Source organism: Oratosquilla oratoria, chromosome 6 (assembly GCF_046742065.1).
Source record: "Oratosquilla oratoria isolate Oo_2021 chromosome 6, ASM4674206v1, whole genome shotgun sequence".
NCBI classification, from domain to species: Eukaryota; Metazoa; Arthropoda; class Malacostraca; order Stomatopoda; family Squillidae; genus Oratosquilla; species Oratosquilla oratoria.
The window spans coordinates 9972682-9997113 of NC_134782.1; the positions used below are offsets into that span (position 1 = coordinate 9972682).

The following is a 24432-nucleotide window of genomic DNA, read 5'->3' on the forward strand; positions in this document are numbered from 1 at the left end:
ATTGGTTTACTAATAGGGTGATCAATGAATGGAATAGGCTTAGTAACCATGTACTGTAGTGAGTGCTGAAACTATTGGTTGTTTTAAGAAATGGTTAGACAACTTTATGGATGGGAATGACAGGTGGTAATGGACATGGAACTGTTTAGTGTAGGCCTTATGGCCTCTTACAGTCTCCTTCATTCTTATGTTCATCTTTCACACATACATAATAACACTTCATATATATATATATATATATATATATATATAATGTATATAATATATATATATATATATATATATATATATATATATACCAATTTTCCCCTTATAAAGGTGGTGACAAAGTTAAAGCATAAATGCACCTTACACACATCTAGAAAACCCTCCCATCTTAGCACTTTGTGGATAAAGAATCACGCCTGACTCCTATCACACTGTTTGGGTCAAAGGCAAAGCAATGAGGCACAGCTTTTCTATAGGATGGCCCAACAGCTGGAGCTGGTTTACCCCCACTGGCTCATTACATGGCAATCCCCTCTTGAGTAAAAGCAGCAACGACTGCAACAGCACTTTAGGGAAGAGGCCATACTCTGCGTTTGGCCTCTTTCCAATCCCCTCTTCATCCATTGAAAATAATAATGACAAAAATGAAAAAATAATAATTATAATACATAATAATTATGCAGCAGACAAGAACATCCCTTTGGGTCATATAATTTTTTCATTAATTTACAGCTACTTGTCATTCACTCCTCTCTTTTGCATTCTTCATTGCTTGACAGACTCTTGGATACCCCTTGCACCTTGTCCATTCACCTCATTTTTATATTCGTCTAAAGTTCATCCATCTCTGATTTCCAGTGTTTTTGCTAGTCTTTCCTAATTCATTCTTGTAATATACCCTAACTATCTCAGTATTCTTTGCTGTGCCTTTTCTGACACCTCTGCTTTCTGCCTGTACATCACTTCAGGCCGTCATTCCTCATCAATTTGCAACTACTGTCCATTCACTCCCATCCTTTAAACTCTTCACTGCTCATTCCATCCACTTCTGCTTTGCTAGTCTTTCCTCATTTATTCTTCCCATGCACCTAAATGACCACATCACTCTGATCTACCCTATCCAAAGCCCCTTTTTCACCCCTGCTCTCTGCTTAACCTCTACATTCTTCACTCAATCCATTCTAGTAAGACTTATCATATGTCACAACCATTTTAGTTCAAAAAATAATTCAAGTGTGAAAGAACCATTAGTCTTTCATTTAAGGTTAATAAAGAGATGTGATTGCAAGTTTAACTCTTTAATACTGTACCAGACTTTGCTTTCAGACTGAATAAAATCATAAAGAATTTGCCAGAGCAAAATCCTTTGACTGACAAAATCATGTGTCACATTTAGGGTTAATCAAGACAACATAACCTATACTTTTAGTCTTTAACACTGGAGTTTTCCTCTATGCTGAATAGTGTTATTAGCCAGGATAGAATCTGGAATCTTTTAAGCATGACAGTATAATCAGCCATCCAACTGAGACAGCTTTGAGATAATTTTTTAACCTTAGATTACAATTTTCCTCAGTGCTGAATAAAATTGCCTAGTATTTCACATAAGAAAACCCTTCAAATCATTAAAGCTAATAAGATAATTTCTAACCTTTTGATACCAGTCTAAGCTAATAAAATTGCCATGGATGACCTATCATCCATGAGGAGTTAAGATGAGAGGGAGGAAAGGGTGATTGATGGAAGTGGAAGAGGTGGGAATGGGTATATGCCTTTTGATTTTGGCAACCTCCCCGGTAAAGGGGAAAAAGCCCCTGGTATACAGATAGAATAAAACTGTCATTAGCCAGAACAAAACTATGCCAAAATTGTCACATTTGTCTGTTTAAAAATAAGTACAAACTCCCTAATTGAGGAGTAACCCTTTTATACTGAAGTTTTTCTCTCAGCTGAATATAATCATATAGCGTTATGCAGAACAAAACCTTTTGTGCATAGTGAAACCATGTCATTGACAAAACCTTCTGTGCATAATGAAACCATGTCATTAACAAAACCTTTTGTGCATAATGAAACCATGTCATTCATTTAAGGTCAAGACCAAATAAATGTAACTGTAGTTGCTTAAATTGAACTTGTATTTCTCATGTTACAAATTGTTTTCACGATGAAAGGATGGTAAAACCAGAAAATAAGCTCTTATACAATATCAACCAACAGAACAAGGGTCTCTAGGACTTCAATATGTATCCAATGGTCATGGTTCCAACCTTTCTTTGGCTATATGGTAACCAGGACGAAGACTTGAGTAACCATTCATGGACATTAACAAAGAAGTCTTGGTTGCAGGGAATGATGTTGACATGTATGTCATCCACCCATTCTCCTGATTCATCATCATCTCCAACTTTGTAAGAAAAAAGCAGTTTAATGGCATGTTTCTTTTCAAGAGCAAATTCAAAGTTTGAGCAAACTTTTGCCTTTTTCTTTTCTGATTCTTCTTCACTATCAGGTTCCAACTTCTTACCTTCTAAAGCTAACAGAAGGTTCATATTAGTATCCATAGTTACTAAATATAAATATTGCTTTGGCTGCATCATATTGTTTTCCAGAACTAACCTACAATTAACACCAAAACTGTCTTGTTCTTGTTTTTCAAATAGTTTCACTAATATTCCCAAAGCAGATATAGCATGCACAACCTTACCACTAGCTTTGGTTAACTGGACAGAGTGAGTCCAAAGTAGTAATTTACTAAGATCCATTTTGCCAAGATTATTTCCACAATTTTTGCACATAATATCATTCTTCTCTATCAGAGTTTCCATATTTTGCTTGTGGTCTGTATTGATCAGAAAAGAAAAATCTGTGTACAGAAAATCACCCAATTCTGGCTTGATCTCACTGGGCTTCGTGATTCCTTTGTCTTTACCATGGGGATTATGGCAAAACCATGTTTCTGAAATGTGGTCCCAGTTCAATGAAGGTAGTGGTCGTGATCTTTCAAACTCTAATGGGCTGATGAAAGTAATTTCACACTTAGCACACTTAAACAAAACTGGATCACCACAAATAGCAGTACTTAAATCTGTGGATCCTGACAACTTCATCAATTCACCATAGAGATCACTGCAAATAAAACTTAAAATATTTGTCTTTTGTTTTGTCTGTACACGAAAAACAATGCTTCTTCCCTCTGCTTTCAGACCAGATACAGAATTTGACACACATTCCACTGTTTTAGGGAACACTATAGTAAGCTTCTGTTTATTTTCTAACTCAATTACAGATTTATCCTCTTCAATATGAACATCATCCACGATGACTTGGTCCAATAATGTAACATAAACATTGCAGGCATGAATGGTGGGTAGAACTTCAGCAACGGCTACTTCTGCCATGTTTGATTTATCAATCTTCTGTAAAATGAAGAAAAACAATTATCAGACTTAACAGGTAGAAAATTTTGTACATAAGGCTGTACAGTACTGAAAAAGAAAAGAAAGTTGGCATTTGTGTTGCAGTTCCATCTTCTGACAAAAGCACTGATTCAATAACTTTTCCCACTGTTCATCATAAAAGCCACCTTAAACCACCTACAGGTGAAGGTATAGGAGTTCAAGTGTTTTGGACATTGGTTGGTTGATGGTTTCAATCTGGGGGTGGGGTGTTACTATGTTTACTTAATTCATCTTACTGTAACATGCAGAAAAGAAGGTAAACTCTTGGGGTCTTGTGCCTTTGAGGGTCCTTCCTCCTTCTATTGATAGTCTTGATATCAGCACAAATAGGCACAACTCAGTGACACCTAAACCTTCACCCCATACATAAAAGACCTCAAAGTGAAGGTAAATAAGAAACTGAACTTACTTAGAGCATAGACACAAAATTTGGACATCAAAAAAGAAATTCTAATAACTATTTACAAACAACTCATTAGAACTACATTTACCTATACATCCAATTGATTGTTGCCTCAAGTTTCACTACATGGAAAACCCACAGCCCCCACAGTGGCTGGCAATGATCCTCACATAGATCTCTCAGAGAAGAAACTTTGGATTGTTTTCTATGTTGTATCAGTGTGAGACTAGTCTCTGAGTAGTATGATAGCAAAATTATGTGAAGAAATTGTAAAAGGTGGGTAATATCCTAACAACTGAAAATTTTGGCAATTAATTCAGTTTCAGAACAGGTAGATCACATACACTGTATATTAATAACTGCTGCCTCAAATTTGACCAGAAACCTGCAATGTGTACATGGATAGGGTGATGCAAGGGGTAAAGGTAAAGGTAATGGGCAGGGGACTGGAGATGGTCAAAGAAAATGGAGAAATGTGGAAGGTGAGCCATTTATTGTTTCTGATGACACTACACTTGTGGCAGAATCAGAGGGGGGTTAGGGGAGTTGGTGACAGAGTTTGGGAAGATATGCAAAAGGAGAAAGTTGAAAGGTAAATGTAGGTAAAGTAAGGTGATGAAATGTTCAAGGGGAGAGGATGGCAGAGTTGGAAGCAAGTCTTAAAGGAGAGAGGCAGGAGGCTTTAGGTATTTGGGGTATCATGTGGCAGGAAAGGGAGGAGTGGAGGTAGAGGTAAATTGTAGATTGAGAGAAGCAAGTAAATGCCTTGGGGGATTACAAGTATCATGAGAACTAGGCATCTGGGAAGGGATGCAAAGAGGAGATTGAATGAAGAGGGTGATTGTGTTGATGGCATTGTATGAGGCAGAGATATGGAATTTAAGAGAGGCAAAGAGGAAAAGTTTGAATGTGTTTAAAATGAAATGACTGAGAAGTATAATAGAGATTACTAGGTTGGATAAAGTGAGAAAAAAGATGAGGAGGAGAGCAGGAGTGGAAAAGGTGATGGCAGATAGGGCTGATGGTTTGGATACATGGAAAGAATGAATGAAGAAACATGAGTAAAAGAGGTGTGGAAGGCAGAGATGGTTGGAGTGAATTTGAGTGTACAACTCTCTTTGTTTAAGAGTGGAGGAAATATAGTTGAAGATGTTACACAGATACTGGGCCAATCTGAAGACCAAATGTCAGCCACTTGGGGATGTAGCCCTAAGCAGAAGTATGAAAAATTATGGTATTTGAAGATGGGCAACAAGGAGAGGACTCCCTCTGCTGTCCATCTTCCATGACCACCACATACAGGTACCTACTGCTAGTTCCATCATGTGTATCAAACCTGTTAAACTTTTACTTGAGTAACTGATACACTGCAAGGAAGACTGGGTGGGTTGTGTGTACTTTGATCTGGAAACAGCCTTTGACAATATGCATTTACCTCTTGCACCACCCCATCCACGTATCAATTGAACAGCCAGGGCGTTATAACACATCCCTGATGAAGTCCCACCCCCACCTCAAACCACTCACTCTCTCCACTTCTAATCCCGACACACGCTCCACCACACTCACAAAAACTCTTGACAGCTCCTAACAGCTTTCCTCCCATCCCATACATCCGCAACACCTCCCACAGTGGCCCCCTGTCCACCCTGTCACAAGCCTTTTCCAAATCCACAAAAGCCCCCAAAAATCCTTACCTTTTCCTATATCTTTCTCACATATCTGTCTTACCACAAAAATCTGATCTACACAACCCCTACTTGTCCCAAACCCACACTGTTCCTCTCCTGATTCTCTCAATCAAGACCGAACCATTTGCCCCCCAACTACACCTGGGGGGGTGAATTTGGTCAAGATATGGCATTTTTCAAAACTGTGTTCAAAATGTTCGTATACCACTTAGAAATAAATCCCGACAAATAATTTTCCAGCCGCACGCAATTTAAAGGTCCTGGGTGAGGTTTAAAGGGACAGATTTAAAGGCGCAACCCACACTAGAAGGAGGTGTGCCACTTAGGACCTTCAGGCGCAGCGAATAACATTGAAATTTGATTGCATTTACACTCGCCCAGTGTATCAACGGCCAATACAATTGTGGAGGGGAAGGGAGGAAGGTGGAGGGAGAATATTTCGCCAACTTTGTGCGAAACTAAGCGTTAGTTACCGGCTAGCTCTGAAAAGGGAAGTACGCATGTCTCATGAGCTCTCATTGCAATCTATTACTTTAGCTAGTACATATTACTCTTTAGTACAGTCATCATGGGTAGCAAAAAGAACAAAAGAACATCACAATGACAAAAAACAGCAGTTAAAGATGGCAAGCAGTCAAAGACGACTAAAGATCTCACCACCTCTCACTCCACCACCGCCCTCACCTGCACCTCTGTGACGGTGACAGAGGTAAAGGACAACATTAGACTAAACAATTCATAGAGGAAGATTAAATCCAAAGAAGAAAGCAAGAGGAAAAAGATCAAGGCTATACAGGAAGAAGAATGAAGAAGGGACATCATATGATGCTGGAGGGGGTGCCCTACCAATATAGATTGGCGGGGGGAATCTGATGAGGAAAGAGAAGCCGCCCACTACTGGAAAATAAACCTCTTTCCAATGATTTAGATACCCTGAAGACCCCCAGCAGAGAGGTTTCATATGAAGAAACCGCCAAAGGTGCAAAAAAGCAAATTATATGATGTTGTCGTCTGTGTGTCGTCACTACTGTGACATACTTATACTTTAGTTTTTCAGTATTTAAAGTACTTATAATTAAAATATGTTGATAATTTTTACTGTACTTACTTATTATATAATAAGAATTAAGCCATGAAAAAATCAGTCAAATTGGTGAAACTATAAGCAAGTTACAGATATATTCATATTTCAAGTTGCCATATCTCCGTTCAATATTTTTCTACTTTTTTTTTATCATAAAAAATGTAATATACATTAGATTTAGATGAAACTTACAGGGAATATTACTTTTAGTAACTGCTAGGGCCGATCGTTCGAATATTTTGAATAGGATGAAAGACTTCGGAGTAATAATGGAAACAAGAGCAAATAAATTGTATTTTTCACGATTTTTGCCAGACATTAAAATTGAAATGCCTGTATGCAAAAGTATAAAGGAAATTGTTCAATTACTCAATGACCGGCCCTAGGTGTGCCTACTGACTAATCATAGCCAAAATATAAAACAAATTGGTCCACGTATTATGGTGCTGTGCACTTTTAAATGTCGCTACTGGTATACGTACATGTGTACATACATCATTCTGCTTCACCTAAAATGTAGGCAATATGGATACCTATTTACCTGAGAAGTTTCAGCTCTTTACTCTAAATATTTTAGAAAATGATCTCCAGGTGTCGCGTACCCCCTTAAGAAGCTGTTCCCTCTGAAACTACTACACTCACACTTGTCCCCTTTTCCCTTGTAAAGTGGAACTATACAGGCACTCCTCCAGTCCTCCAACACTCCACCCTTGCCCAAACAAACACTAAACAACCTCACCAGCCAGTCCACCACCACCATACCTCCTTTTTTCAGACATTCTTCATGACATTCATCCAACCCAGGTGCCCTACCTACTCTCATCATCTTAACAATTGCCTTCACTTCATCTTTCCTTATACCTCCTGTATTTTCCCCACTCATCACAGTCACCTTCTTGGCACCCCCCACCGCAACCACCCTTCCCTCCCTATCCTCCTTCACATTTAACAACTCCCTAAAATACTCTGCCCATCTTCCTCTTACTGCCTTCTCTTCCACCATCATCTCTTCATCTGCACCTTCTACCTTTCTTCTCCACCCGATTTGCCTCCCCTTCCTTTCTCAATCTCTTTCCAAAACATCTTTTTATTAATTTCAAAATTTTCCGTCATACTCCCACCCCACCTCACATCCGCTTTCCTCCCTGCCTCCTCCATCCCATGCCCCACCTTTCCCCTCCCCGCACCTCTCATATGACTCCCTTGTCCCACCCAGTAACTAACTTGCAAAAGCTTGCCCCCCTCTTCTACAACCTTCTTTGCTTCCTCATTCCACCACCCACTACCCCTCCCCCACCCAATCCTCCCCACTCCACATACCATCCCCACACATCCCATGACTCCCTCCCTGAACCATCCCCATTCCTCCCCCACTCCCAGCCCCAATCCATCCTTCACCCCCAACTCCTCTCTCAGCCCCCCTTGTACTCCCTCTCCTTTTCTTTCTCATTTAAGGAGTTTACTCTAAGCACCTCCCTACCTTTTGTCCTTTTCCTCTCTCTCCATCTATCCTCCACTCTCAACTTACCTTCCACCAGAAAATTATCTGATATTTCCCCACTCTCTACCCTTAGAACATGTACATCCTTAACTCTTCCTACTATACTCCTACTTACCACTACATAGTCCATTAACACTCTATCTACCACCCTTCCATCCACCACCCTCTCCCATGTGTACTTGTATGTTCTTGATTAGTATCAATGACATGAGGGAAAATACAATAAGCTATGCTAACATATTTGCACATGATGCAAAGCTCAAGAGAATAAAATTAACAAGACTTTCAAGTTATTATAAAAATATCTAGATAGTACATGTGTCTGAGGCTAAGTGTGGAAAATGAAATTCAACACTAAAAATAGCTAGAGATTGGAAATGGGTTTAAGAAGAAAGATAACCACACACAGGCCAGGGTAGTTGGTAGGAGGGTAACCAACAGGGTATTAATAGATTATATATAAATATCCAATGTGAGGATTGGAAGAGTTTTAGATATGTGTTCAGAGAAGAAGGCATTGGATTTCTACATTATTATCTGGAAGACAAAGGTAAAAATGGAAATAAAGAAGTTGTTGAGAGAAAAACACACCATGTAGACCAAACACTGACATAAGTCCAATCCCTAACACATTCCTTTTGAAATCGGGCATAAGGATAGCAAGAACAGGTCGCAAGATCAGCCAGACCATTAAACATAAAAATACAAACGTGATGAATGAAAAAAGTGTCGTATATAAAATTCCGTGTAAAATTTGCCCTTCAGCATACTATGGAGAATCTGGCCCAGGACTTACAGAAGGGTTAATTGAACATAAAAAATATGTAAAAGCACACCATACAACTAATTCCATTGTTACCTACATTGAAGAACAAGATCATCTTCCTGACTGGAATAATGCAGTTGTTCTTAATAAAGGTTATACAAAAAGGTTGAGAAAAACAATTGAAGCTGCTTATATCAATATCAATGAAAACATAAATAACAGAGAAGGCTTCATATGCCTGGCAAAACCTACCAGCCATATGATAATATTAGAAAATAATAAAACTCGTGCATTAAGCTCTTCCAGGTGGCCTGTGAGATGAAGGCAATGTATATATATATCTATATATATATATATATATATATATATATATATATATATATATATATATATATATTCCGTATTTTCCAACGTATAGTGCGCAACTTTTTTCCGTTGGAAGGGCCTAAAAATGGGGGATGCGCGTTATCCGGTGGTGCGCATTATCTACGGCCTATGATGAAAATTGCGGCTGTGTGTAATTTTTTTCACAACAACGTGACGATGTTGGCCGTCACAAAGTCGGGATGGCACACTTCTCCGTGACGTTCCGTGAGAACAAGAAGAACAGCCATGGTGACATGAAAGAATACGCCAGCATGGGCTACCGTATATAAATATTTGGTATAGGTAGGTATCTATCGAGTCTTATTTTTCATGTTTAAATAGGCCTAAACACCATGAAACATGATCAATATTCATGATATTTGCCCATGTTTACAGCATCCTAGTTTGAATTTTTATGTTGGCTTTGTTGCTTCACTTTAAGTATGGTACAAATTCCGTTGCGGCCGTTCATAAACTCGTGTCAAACACCTGACTACAACACCCTCTTTCGGGAGTTATATTAACTAAACGTCACCTCGATGAGAGACTGTCCTATTTCACCACTGTCATTGCAGGTTCAAAGCTAAAACGAAAGTCTGTAGTTTGTTTCAGTATTACATAAAAAATGGTAAAGATGAATTATTTCTTCAAGATATAAAATGAACATTTTCTGTAAAAATCCCAAAATTTTTCTGTATATTTTACTTTTTCAATAAACTTTTTTTTAGATCATATTTCCTACAAACTATTTAAGCTACAAAGTAATAAGGGACCAACGTACAACATGAGTCATATACCGGTACTTGTAGTTCCGACTTTTTCTTAGTTGTGTCCTGATTGATGCCTAAACTAACACTTAATTTAGTGACAAATCAACATATTTCCCAGCGGTGGCTCTAGCCAATGAAAAATACTTCTCCATGTAACCTCGTTCACATGATATAAATACCGAGTTAAAACTGCGTTATAGACAAATGCGATCGGGCATGCGCATTATACGTCGGTGCGCGCTATCTGTGTACTGAGATAACGAAGTGCATGGGTGCGCATTATAATCCGATGCGCATTTTAAGCCGGAAAATACAGTATATATAAATATATATATATATATATATACAAACATATATTATATATATATATATACACATATATATATATTCATATATATATACATATATATATATATATATACTGTATACATATATAATATATATATATATATATATATATACATATATTATATATATATGTATATATATATATATACATATATTAAATATATATATATGTATATATTATATATATACATATATTATATATATATATATACATACATATACATATATATACATATACATATATATATATGTCCAAGAGGACATGGAAAGAAAATAAAAAAACATAGCTATAGAAGAGAACTGAAGAAAAACAGTTTTCCTCATAGAGTTTTGGACACTTGGAACAAACTGGACAATGAAATAGTATGCGCAAAAACCATTCATGAGTTTAAAAACAAACTAGACACTGCAAGATACAAAGGCGGGACAACACGAGCATAGCTCCCCTTCCCGCAAAATACAACTAGGTAAATACAACTAGGTAAATATATATATATATATAACATATATTGAATTAAATTTGACCGCAGCTTGGGCTAGAATCAACTTCTTGTTGATAGACTCAAGTTTTCTAATCAGAGATCTCGGCTCATCGGGGAGGCTGAATAAAATACTACCATACAACATTTCACTCATCTTTGAGCATTTTCAAGTACAAAATATATTTGGTACAAAGCTGTTACAGTTTAAATACAACTAAAGTGGTAATTGGGAGAGGTTACAGTTATAAACAAACTAAAGTGGTAATTGGGAGAGGTCACAATATATATGGGGGATTTTGTCCAAGGGTGGACTCAGTGGGATGACCCCTTGAAACCTCGCTTCACGAACAAGGTCGTTAAGCACCCTGCCTCACTTGTGGTTTGGGCAGGATTTACGTATTATGGTGTTGGCAAGCTGGTTGTACTCCCTGCTAATGAAAAAGTAAATCAGTATAACTATCTGGAGTTATTGGCTGACTATCTTCCTGACTGTTTTGAGGAGACCAAGGCCGAGGTTTTTATGCAGGATGGAGCACCTGCTCACACAGCCAAACTTGTGACAGACTAGCTAAGAGACTGTGAAGTGAGTTATATTAAAGACTGGCCAGGTAAAAGTCCCGATATTAACCCGATAGAAAACCTTTGGGGTTTAATGAAAAGAAAATCACGTGACATGGACACCTCATCAGTGCCACGGTTGGAATCCGCTATTCGCCAGCTCTGGGCCTCCATTCCTGAAACAACCCTCCAAAACCTTGCACTATCAGTTCCAGGACGTCTCCAGAAGGTGATACAGAGGAAGGGATATTCATTTTAACCAGTTTCTATATCAAGTACCATAATTTGCATTATTTCATATATTTTCACATGCAAACTAACCTTCACCTTCAGTTTACAGGTTTCATTAAGGGCGGCGTCATTACTTTCCGCGCATACTGTATATATATAATTTGATGTCTTTCATTTATCTATATCTTGGAACTAATAGAAACTATATGTTGATTTTTTTTATGAAACTAAATGCTTTAATAAAGATTGACTTGTTAACTTATTACTCATGTTTACAAGTTCCACCATACTGGATTTTTCTTTGTGAATACCCAAATTTTGCAAAAAAGTTTGTGTAGTTGTATTGCTAAAAAGCTATAGTTTTACTCTTGAGACATAATTGAACAAGATGATTTAGAAAAAAGGATAATTATTGTATAAACAAAAAATTATTTATAGAGAAAAAAGTTTTAGTTATAAGCATTACAGTAACAAAAATAGTTACTGAGATATTGAGCTGCAAAGATATAACAATAAATTTCACCCTATGTATGAAACAACTATTAGCAATATAGATGAAAGATATCTGCTTCCATTCCACCTTCACTTACTTAGCCACCCCTTCCCTCCCTCATCCTCTCCTCACTCCCAACATCTTACATGAGGGAGAGTAACCAAGTACCGGTAATTGATGCAGCTTTGCTGTGGATGTGCTGAGTCTTGCTGCATTGCTTCTGACCCAAGGCAGTGAGCAGGATACAGGAATGAGCTCTAATCCACGAGGAGCAAAGATGAGAGTGAGGAAAGGGTGGTGGATGGGAGTGGAATGGGTGTGAATGAGATGGGTGGGGGTGGGTATATGCCTTTTCAACTTGGCTACCTCCCTGGTGAGGGGGAAAGTCTAATCTTATTGGAATATGATTTTAGTACCTACTAAAGCCCTTAGTACATAAATATATTTTATTTATGTTGGGAATCATGTTTGGCATATCAATGTGTCACCACTTTGAAAATTAAAGGTGTTTAATTTTACTGGAATATGTTTTCAGTACATACCAAAGTCAATTATATCTAAATAAATTACACAAAAAGCCTTTAATCTTTTATTTATTGCAACTTGAAATTACTGATCCTATCCCGAAAATGTTGTCTACTTTATCCATTCTTGTAAAACCTACCTCTGGTGCCATCTGCTTCGCAGTGACATCAAAGATTATGTTCACTCTTTATGCATCGTCACTGTGTTTGATGAACAGGCTATTTGATATAAAATTTAGGAATTATGAAAATGAAGAAAGAGCATCTGAGAAAAATACAGGAGGAGAAAACTTGATAACTGCCCAGCAACTATGATATGATTAATGTACACAACATACATGGGGTGCTAAATGATTACAATACCAAATGGTCCTTTTTACATCATTATGCAAAACAAATGATGAGAGATATTATTTTTGGAAATTTTATCAATTCTATTGCATAAATAAGTTTAAAAAATAAAACCAGTTGAAATGATATATTACAGAAAATAAATGTAATAAAAGGGAAAATAAAACAAGAGAAGATAGGGTGTGCAGTATAGGAATAAATGCAAAAAACACTTGTCATTTGCTGAAATGAGTTGGTATGTTCTTAGTGATATTTGTAGAAGTTTTTGTTTTTATACAGTGTGTAAACAATCTAAAATAATGTATCTAACTTGTCATATAAAGAATAATTAGTTTTATCTTGTGGTAACAAATCACCATAGTTACCCTTTTTACTGGCAAACTTGGATCAAGATGAAAAAGTATATGCATTATGTTATAGAAATCATTGTATACAAAGTATTCACTACATCTATGAGGCATGGTGTGAAAGTGATGCAGTACAGTATTTTGTGTATAAGTACACTAAAAAAATGTTGAGTGTATCATGTATAACCTCTGCTTTTTTGAGTGCCCAAAGACAACATTGCAGAACCAACATGCAAAAGGTAAGTACCAATGATGCACAATATGAAAACTTCACAGAGAAATTTCTGTTCAAACTGATATCCCATAAATATGGCATCTGTCTGCACATCTTGCCTGTTGTCAGATATATTTAAAGAGTCGAGACTTTCAAAAGACTATGAAAAACTCTCAACATTGCTGAATGTTGTCTGTTTTGCTACAGGATGCTTGGGTTGGTACACAACTCATTGTGTCATCAGAACTAATACAAAGAGATGGCACTGTATGTCAGAAATTACTTTTGAGATAAGATCTTTGTTTTCAACAGTTATCGTGAAAATAGTTAACATTACAAAAGAAAAAATGCAAAGTTGTTCCAAAGCATGGTAGTCACCTATTAACTGTATATGAAATGTTATCTCTGTCTAGAATATTACTTTATTTATTTGGTATTCTGAACATATTCCTCGGAATGGTGCCACTTACTACAAAAATTATAACATACTGGTACCACATTTTGCAGACCTAGCACCAATCCATAGGTGTTGCTATTGTACCAGTTGTACCCAATTGTGACCAAATTGTTGTAATCTAATGTTACATGCAAAGCACTAAATTACTTATGAAGACCATTTATCCTCATATTTTGATCAATTAAAAACAATCATTCAACCAATTTATGCTGATTTTGAGGAGAATACACATCAAGAAATAGGTGAACCCAGGCAGTGAACTACAGTGATTTGCTGTACTTTTTACATGACTCAGAAAAACAAATCCATTGTTATTTTGACATATGGGATAATTTTTGACAAAGTAACACACAGTGTATGAGAGGCATACTGCAGTCAATACAGTGTCAAAAAGTGAGCTGCAAATCAGCAATTTAGATAAATCTTACCCTGTCAAGAGCAGATATGACACATGAAAATCCTTATGGTACAAGTAACAGCTTTTATTCCATGAATACAAAAGACAACACAAAATGTATAATACAGTCTACAATTGGGTACAACCTGGGACAATTGGGTAATATGCAGTGTCACCAACCTACCATATTCTTCCATTTGAGTCAAAACTTTCATAATTACTCTAGCCATTTCTTTCTCTATTTCAGTTTGTCAATATTTCCTCATGTCATCTAAGTCTCACTTGTTAACCAAGATCTCCCTAGGATAGGGATATTTTTAATTCATGTTATTTTAATTTCTTAATTTATTCCTTTCCTTAGCTGAAGGACAGGAGCTTCCTTGTAACTTCTAATCATTTCCAACCAGTTCTTGTTTGGGACATCTGTTCACAATATTCTAATATTTACAACATTTTCATTAATAGATTTAGGAAATCCACAACTGTTTACTGACATCATGCAATTAATTGTGGCTATTCAATGTTACTCTGAAAACATTGAACAAGGTAATACATCTTGCATGTTATTTAAATGTGTTTGGGTAAATTTTCAGAAATGCACACCTACACAATAGAGCAATAAAAAATTAATAATCAATTTTGTAAATTATGATACATCAACATAATAGGTGTTTTTCTTGGCAGAAATGAATAAGAAAAAAGTTGCTAAAACTGATTTACTAACAAAGTTGCAGCAGGTGAATGATATTCCATGTTTGTTTTGATAGATGCCAAGGTCGAAGAAATGAAAGGATGCTAAATTCGTCTATTCTAACCTAACCTATATAACCTAAGCTGTATTTAGTAATGCAGTACCTGTAATTCTAAGTCATCCAGGTTGTCATCGTCACAGATGCTGTTGGCCTGATTAAGTACTTGATTGGACTGTGGGGAATAGAGTTGTTGCATAGCTTGAAGGGAGCCCTATTGTCTTTGTAACAGCACTTATTAATGTCACTTGGAGTTGGTGAACACCCTGTGCACGTGAAAGCCATCGTCTAACTGACAGTAACTGGATTGGGCAGACGACAACATGGTATCTCAATCCTGTGCTCGCAGCTTTGTTCAGTAGAATATTTGCTTTCGGCAAGGTTTTTGTTATTGATTTCTGACAGGAGAAATGTATATTACGTTGATGTATTATAATCTAAAAAATTAATAACTAATTTTCCAATCGTTTAATGCTATATCACATTGGTGTGCACTTCTAAAAAAAACACCCACTTTTGCCAACAGGCAACACCCATACTTGATCACTGCAGCACATGGCCTTGCCTTCAGCTGAATAAAATCACCTGACATTTGGATTTGTCATAACATCTCCATATAGTGTAATTTGTGAGTGCGTCATGCCATTCCATGACACCTAAATTACCATTTCAATATTTTCAAGATCATGCAAGATGGAAATATTAAACTGACAAACTTGCAAAAAATATAGTTTAACATGTATGAAATTTTTAATGACATTTAAACCTCTTTGGGGGTGCTGGGTACTTGTAAGGGTTTTATCATGACTATCGTTACACAATTTTATTTGACTTAGGGAAATTTAGGCCCATAACAAGTCCTTGCATGTTCACACCTGTTTGTTTACATTTGTGATTTTCGTGACAGGGTAATCTTGTCCCACAAAACACCTTGGGGGTTATGAAGAAAAAGTAATAAGTATCCTGGTAGCCGACTGTGCAATTATGCCTGTTGTATTTACCTCAAATGTGATGATCTACTTTTTAAAGATACTGAGATTCTATAGGCGTTATAACTGTAAATGCCTCCTGCCTACGTCACTGTGCACCGAAAATATGGAGACGAATGTGCTTTTTACTAGGTGAAACCTATCATAAGACAACATAAAACTCGAAGCGTTCTCATAGATCCCACAAATGTGAGATTGTTTACATTTTTAGAGCAGTTAGGCCCATACTATACGAGTGTCTAAAGCGCCGCGGTTGTGCTGCTGACGCCTCCCTGTATTTTATTTTAATCTAGACGGGGCGTTGAAAGCGCGGCGTTTTTAGAGGCCGCGAAAGCGCTATTCGTGCTATGTCGTTTTCTGAGCAGTACTGCTTGGGACATAGTACCAGATGGATGTCGTGCAAACAGGATGTATTTTGGCGCTTCATCTTTTTCAAGAGTGGCATGAACATCATGGAGAAAAAAAAAAGACGTTGGGGTACTCATCCCTTTTTAGCCAATCGCCTATCAACAGGAGAAGTTCTACATAACGTTTGAAAAGCATAGAATGTATCCCGACAAGTTTTTCCAGTATGATATTAACTTATACGTTAATCTCTGACGTTTCTATGTTTCAGGTATTTGGCATCAGGGATGAACTTCGGAGACCTTGAATTGGACTTCCATGTCTCAAGAAAAACAATTCCACTCATTGTGAAAGAGACTTGTGAAGCTATTTGGGAAGTAATGCATCGTCAAGCAATGCCTACTCCTGACAAACAAATGTGGCTGACAGAGGCAAAAGAATTTAACGAAATTACCAACTTCCCTCATTGCATTGGGGCAGTGGATGGGAAGCATGTACGTATTCAATGTCCACCTAATGCAGGATCATTATACTATAATTTTAAGAAGTTTAACTCTATTGTTTTATTGGCTGTATGCGATGCTAAGTACTTTTTCACAGCAATTGACGTTGGTGCGTATGGTCATGAGGGTGATTCTTCTATTTTCAAAAACTCAAATTATTTCAAAAGACTTCAATCAAATCAACTCGACATTCCAGAAGATCAATCCCAACCGACGGATAATCAACAGCCTAGCTACCCAAAAGCAAGGTCTAAGTAAACAGGTCTAACCGCTGGAGCAGTTCTGCGCAGCTTCTGACGTCATTTGGATGCGTCCATTTTCTCTTTGTGATACACTGAAGAAAACTGTGAAACGCCAAGGAAGACAGGAACTATAATATTTTATATATTATATATATATATATATATTATATATTCATATATATATAGACAGGAACTATAATATTTTATATATATTTATATATATATTTTATATATTATTTGTCAGAATATAACTAATTGAGTGGAGCGGTGCGAGCGAAGGCGACGTCATTTTCGAACGACGGACCAGCTTCAACTGACAGCTGTAGGACCCGCTAACCCCACTTTGAACAGCCAGGTGACGTTCACGGGCCCGCTGCGCCAACTCCCTCGAAATTCGGTCGGAAGTGGTTAGACCTTATATTCTTAGATCTTGCCCAAAAGTACCGCACGCATTTCTTGGAGATGAGGCATTTGGCTTATCAGCACATGTGCTACAACAATATCCCTCAAAGAATTTAACTGTTGAGAGAAGAATCTACAGTATAACTACAGGCATTGCAGAGCCAGGCGTACAGTCGAATGCTCATTCGGAATTTTGAGTAACATGTGGCGTGTTCTACATTCCTGTATTCTAGTGAATGCAGATTTTGCAACTGTTATAGTTAAGTGTTGTTGTGTATTGCACAATTTTTTTTAGAAGAAGAGATGACTATATTTTTGAGGACACCCTGTCTTGTGACATGGACAATATGGACGACATAGCAGCTGTTGGAGGCCGTTCAAATGCATTTCAAATAAGAGATATTTTTTGCGATTACTTCAATGGTCCAGGGGCACTACCTTGGCAAAGGCACCGTATATATAATGAGAAATAGTTCTCTACGAGGCACACACCGACACATATAGGAATTTAATATTATTGTAATATTGCTTAACGTACTGTAATATTGACAAATAAAATAAAAATTCTTCATATGTTTACCCTTCTGATCCTTCTCTTCGGACGCCATGCAATGCCAGTCTTCATACATTGCCTCACCCACGTCGCTCCAACATTTAGCTTTTATTTGCTTATTGCTGTACTCCTTTGATGCAACATTATATATAGATGGTCGCTGTTCAATCTCATATATAAACTTTTCTGTGTCAATATGTAGTGGCCTGAAGTGCGTGCTTCCTCTACGGACGCCGCGGCAGATCTGCCGTGTATAGTATGACAAGCGTTGAAAACGTTGCCTCACCAACGCCCTCAGATGCGTTAGCAGCACCGGACGTCCGTCAACGCCGACTACCCAAGCGCTAAAAACGTTTGTATAGGCTGAAAATTTGCTTTCCATTCAAATAACATTGATTAGTTTCATTAGCATTAACGTTGCGTCAGAACTGCCGCATTGTAAACGCGTTGTAAATGCTCGTATAGTATGGGCCTTACACTGTTCCAGCAATAGTTTAAAATATTCATTTACCTATTCATACATTCATCCAGTTGCTTGTCTCCTTGCGTCACATTTGTAACAATATGGAGAATATTTCATTATTTATTAAGATCTATCATGGAACAACATGGAAACACAACAAACATGAGAATGTTCACTTTTTTTCGAACAGTTTGTAACGATGGACCATAAAGGGTCCTACACACGCTCAGACTTTCAATCAGACTTGTCTGTACAGACCAAATCTGAGCAAATAAATATGCCGACAGGTTTTGCCTCCACACTATTCAGACAAGTCTGTGTAAACAGTTCAGTTAGCTTTGGTTCAGGTTAACGGGAGCATGTATACAACCAAGGAAGGCCTCCTAGCTGGTTTGGCTGTGACATTAATAGCAAGAATAAGAAAACTAGATAAGAAGAAATTGAAAAGAAAGTGGTGTAAACAATGGCTTTTACAGAGGGATCAGTTTTCACATATAAATCTGCTATCAGAACTATGGCTGGAGTCGAATGACTGGTTTAACAATCTACTTATGGATGAAGAAAGGTATCGTAACCTCCTGTCACTAGTTACACCTCTCATAGAGAAGCAAGATACCTGTATGAGAAAAGCCATTAGTCCCCATGAGCACTTAACTGCAACTCTCAGGTTTTTAGCAACAGGAAGAAGATATGAAGTTTTCAACAATAATTTTCCCCCAAGCATTAAGTGCTGTAATACCAGAAACATGTCAAGCAATCTACAGGGCATTATATAAAAACTTTATGAAGGTAAGTACTTTATTGAAGTTGCCAAAAATGCAAACCAAAGTGAAAACAAAGAATATGCGCCATTGTAGTTTTACTTTTTCGTGAACCTGTCAACTGAAAAACCATATGAAAATAGGAAACTTATACTAGGCTTTTGCATCGAGCTTGTCAGGTCAGAAAACATGATTGACAGTCTTAAAACTACATTGGATAAAAGGAACTGAAATACTCACTAGCAGACAGTGACTGAGACATCACATCTGTTGTGAGTGACGAGTTTTGAGGGAGGTATTCAGGCTGGGGAAATGTACCTTCCAACTGTTTATTAGGCTTGGATAATGTCCAGTGCCTATTCAAGTTGCCAAGTTGAGCCTCAAAAAGTACATCATTCATGAGTTTCACTGCATATAACCGCTGATCTTTTGCAACATGTTTAAGTGTTGTAGCAAAGTTCTTCCCCATAATATCAAAATCATCTTCTGGAAGGGATGATTTAAAATGTTCTCTGATCAATGACAAAACAGCATCAGTCTGATCCACTTTGCGCTTTCATTGAGGCTTCTTGCTTTTGGTTAATATCCCATATTCTGTACAGTTGGAGACTAATGTTGGTTCATTGGTTTGACAGCTGGTGCTAGCTTCCAGCAAATGCATTTTCCTCACTGTTTAGGAGCAGTGGATGGGAAACACGTCCAGATCATTCCACCACCAGATAGTGGCTCATTTTATTACAATTACAAAGGCTACCATAGTTTGGTGTTGATGGGAATAGCAAATGCTAATTATGAGTTTATCATGTGTGACTTTGGTACAAATGGTAGAATCTCAGATGGTGGAGTCTTGGACAACACTAAATTTTATGATAAACTTGTTGGTGGTCTCTTGTGTGTACCTGTTGCAGAGAAAGTGCATAATAGTGAGAAAGTGCTACCCTATGTATTTCTTGGTGACGAAGCTTTCGCTATGAGTAAAGATTCTACTCTTGGATGCTGCGAGGGAAAATGAGCACTTGAATATGTTGGTGCTTGTTTGGTATGTGTAGTATCTTAGATTGTGATTGCCTCTAGTTATTTGTGTATTTGTTGAGTGTGAGTTTCTTTGTTTATGTCAACTAAATTGTTTGTGATTTTGTACATCATTTGTTGTCTTGACTGATGTGTGTAATCGAGTCTGATCCATCTTGCTGTTTTATTTTGTGTGGCCTCTAATTTGTATGTCATTGTTACTGTGGGGATCCCAGACGATGTCGCCGAATGGGTGTCTTATAAGTAAGAATTTTTATTTTTGCGTTGAATTTCCTGAGGTTCTCCCTCACCATTTCTTTTACTTGGCGACTGTCCCTCCCCCCCCCCACGCAAAGATAAAGAAGACAAGGAGAGACCCTTTGGGTCACGTCAATTTACCGTTCATTCACAAACATTCTCCACTCATACATATCTCTTGCCTTCTTCCTTCCCTGTACAAGGCCTCCTTTACTCCATCCATCCACCGTATTCTCGGCCTTCTCCTCAAGTTCACTCCATCCACTTCTGCATTCTACACTCTTTTTGCTAGTCTTTCCTTATTCATTCTTTTCATGTGCCCAAGCCACACCAGTATTCTATTAGCCCTACATCGTCTCTTTACATCCTCATTTCTCACTCTATCCATCCTCATAACCCCCCAAGGTACTTCTCAGTCACTTCATCTAAAAAATAATAATAATAAAATTATTTCTTTCTAGCTCCCTTAAACTCCCAAGCCCCTGTCCCATACAGTGTTGCAGGCACATTCACCATTTTATCTCTTTTGCATCCATCCCCAGAGACCCATTTTTAATAACACTTAATTCCCCATGGCATTTACGTGTTTCCTCCACTCTTTAGTTCACCTCCACCCCTACTCCTCTATTCTCTGCTACATGTGATCTTACTTAAAACTGTCCATTTCTTCTACCATCTCTCTTCTTTCATACTTGCCTCCAAATTACCTCCACCCTCACCCCCTGTATATCTCATTACCTTACTTTTGCCCGTATTTACTTTAAATTTCCTCCTATCACATGTCTTCCAAAACACTGCCACTAATTACCTTAGACCCTCCTCTGACCCAGCACACAAATGCAATGTCATCAGAAAACAATAACTGCCTCACCTCCCACTTCCCTCTACTCTCTAAACATCTCCAATTATCTCCCCATCTTTCTCGCGCTTACTCCCCGTACCACCATATCTATGCTCACATTGAACAGTCATAGTGACATAACACACCCTTGGTGTAACCTCAAACCAGTCACTATCACCGTTCTCAACCTTAACAAAAGCTCTAATACTCATGTGAAAATTTTTGACTGCCTTTAACACCTTACCCCAATCCCATATACTGTATCTGCAATACCTCTCGCAATACCTTCCTTACAGCTATGCCATAAACCTTTTCCAGATGCATAAAGGCCCAAAACTTCTCGCATGTCTTACAAATATATATATATATATATATATATATATATATCATAAACCCACACTGTTCACCCCCAACCACTCCCTCTGTTCCTCTCCTAATCTTTTCAATTAATACCCTCCCATATGCCTTTCTAACTATGCTCAACAAATTGATCCTTGTAAAACTACTACATTAACATATGCCTCTTTTCATTTTTGTAAGGCCGAAGTATACAAACATTTTTCCAGTCCTATGGCACTAGCCAATTCACTATAATAGTTACTCCCTTTGTCAGACAGTCTGCATGACACCCAACCCACTCAGGTGCCTTACCAGCTTAAGTTACTTTCAATAATCTATGTACCTCATCTTTTCCTCTCCCATCATAGTCACTTTCCTAGCTCCTTCCACTGCTACAATCAATCCTTCCATACCCTCCTTCACATTAAATAATTCTTTGAAATAATCTGTTCGTTTTCTCCTTACCACCTTCTCTTCCATTATCATCTGTCCATCTGCACCCTTTACCTGTTCCTCTCTACCGGATACAGCCCCTCACTCTTTGCACTCCCTTTCTTAAAAAAAAAATATTCTCAAAATATTCTGTCAAAAGCCTATCCCGTTTTACATCTATTTTTCTCTTTGCCTTCCTCGCCTATGTATATTTTTCAGTATCCAATGCGACGCCACACCACTCCTCGATCTTGGACGTTTTCCAATATACTTCTCGGTAGTTTTCAGAATTTCGCGTTTCAAGGTACCACAGTTTTTCAAGGTCCTCAAGGACGCCAAACACTTTGGACTTATTAGAAACGATGGTATTTGTTCAGTTGTGTACATGGACGCGATATAGCGTTAGAAAATTAAATATTAAAATATGCAATTTTCTTGGCGGAAAAAAAAAGAAAAATATCTTGCTACAAGCAAATATACCAACGAACGAAGCCGCTAGCATAGGATCGGGACGCCATCTTGTCGTTTGTCAAGTGTTGTCTGCCCGGTCCAGTTGAGGCCTGATGTACGCCCTCGGTACTTCCGCCAGTACTTTGCGAGGTATATATTCTTGAAGGAATGCTATGGAGCTGAAATTCATGCATTCCTTCAAGCTATGAAAAACCTATATAACCCGCAATCAGAAAGAGTGACTGATCAGGCCGCCAATATCCGTGACGACGACGACGACGATCCGGATGACCTTAAATTTCAGGTACCGATTTACTAAGTACACGTTAAGTTAGGTTAGATAAATTTATCATCCTTTCATTTATCATAACAAACATGGCGTACCATTCGTCCGGCGCGACTTCGTTACTTACGAAATCTGTTTTAGCAACTTTTTTGTTTTTTATTTCCGCCAAGAATATTGCATATTGCGTTGATACATTATAATTTCCAAAATTAATAATTAATTTTCTAACGCTATTTCGCGTCCATGTACACAACTGAACATTTACCAAAACGATTACCACATATTCCCTAAAAATTCCCAGATCAAATCCTATTGGATATCTCAAAGATTCTCCTGGACTTGAAACACAGCCTAAGTGTGGTTCGAGAGAAATCAGCACTCTGGTAAACTCTACTCCTTTTGTAGAATCTTTTGAGTGTTATCAAGGATGTGATCGATCTCCTTTGCCATACCTCGGGCACTGTTATACAAAATCCATCGATGTAGTTTTTATCTCTAGAACCATCTCCATTATTACCACTGCTGTTATGATTATAAGAATTTTGACTGATAAATTCACTCAGTCGTTGTATGATACAGGCCTGCAGTCAGTAACGCATATGATGAGGTTTATAGCAGGTTATCATCATAACCTTTGGATGATTCAGCACTTAAATTTGTGCATATGTACAAGCTAAACAAATACTTACCACTGGTCTGGTCCGTTCTGTTCCATCACTTCATTAGTATTTGGCAAGAGACTAATATAGTCTGACAGTCACTTGTTCGATGTAGTACTACGGGCCTACGGCTGCTTCCCCTTCACTTTTTATTTTTCATTTAGCACTTAACCGTTGTGCTAGCTTATCATATCACACTGACTTTATTTTATTGCGAAGTAGAATGCTGTCTCTAATGTTCATTGCCACTAGATTTCTCAGGGTTACTATTTTTCTGATTATTACTGTCAACAGTATCGGGTGTGGGATTTTGGCTTTACATATGGCTTCTACTCTTTTATTTTGGTCGGTGATATGATTGTTTAAATTGCTTGCTGACATTTTTCAATTACTTGTTCCAAATACTGCATATATCAGAGGGCCTCCTTCCCCTTATAAAGTGTAGTGGGGGGGGGGGATTCAAAGCATACTTCTACCCATCCCACACCCACCAAAACCTTTTCATCGCTCCTCCCATCTTAATTAACATCACGTGAATGAAATATCATCCCTGACTTCCACCACACTGTTTGGGCCGTGCCTACATAATAGGGTCCGGAAGTTGTTGGATTACCCCCACTGCTTCATTACATGATGACCCCTTTATATCCACTCCATCCATTCAAAACTATTACGAAACAGACAAGTAAAACCTCCCATCGGGGCGCGCCATTCCTT

At 37.8% G+C, this 24432-nt stretch overlaps 2 protein-coding genes across 4 annotated transcripts; one reads left to right on the top strand and one right to left on the bottom strand.

The window, feature by feature from the left end:
- Window positions 1-1270: 1270 nt before the first annotated feature.
- On the bottom strand, window positions 1271-16319 carry LOC143026274 (uncharacterized). 3 transcript variants are annotated; one of them, XM_076186381.1, is made up of 3 exons: window positions 16183-16207; window positions 15288-15356; window positions 1271-3407 (listed from the first exon to the last, which is right to left on the bottom strand). In XM_076186381.1, the coding sequence occupies exon 3, from the start codon at window positions 3387-3389 to the stop codon at window positions 2220-2222; it is 1170 nt and encodes a 389-aa protein (XP_076042496.1). In that variant the 5' UTR covers window positions 3390-3407; window positions 15288-15356; window positions 16183-16207; the 3' UTR covers window positions 1271-2219. The 3 variants fall into 3 exon arrangements, with proteins under 3 accessions (XP_076042496.1, XP_076042495.1, XP_076042497.1); XM_076186380.1 differs by lacking the exon at window positions 15288-15356 and having other exon boundaries at window positions 16183-16319; XM_076186382.1 differs by lacking the exons at window positions 15288-15356; window positions 16183-16207 and adding an exon at window positions 16057-16132.
- Window positions 16320-16525: 206 nt separating this feature from the next.
- On the top strand, window positions 16526-17320 carry LOC143026275 (uncharacterized). Its single transcript, XM_076186383.1, has 3 exons — window positions 16526-16647; window positions 16787-17009; window positions 17215-17320. The coding sequence occupies exons 1-3, from the start codon at window positions 16559-16561 to the stop codon at window positions 17284-17286; spliced, it is 384 nt and encodes a 127-aa protein (XP_076042498.1). The 5' UTR covers window positions 16526-16558; the 3' UTR covers window positions 17287-17320.
- Window positions 17321-24432: the final 7112 nt, after the last annotated feature.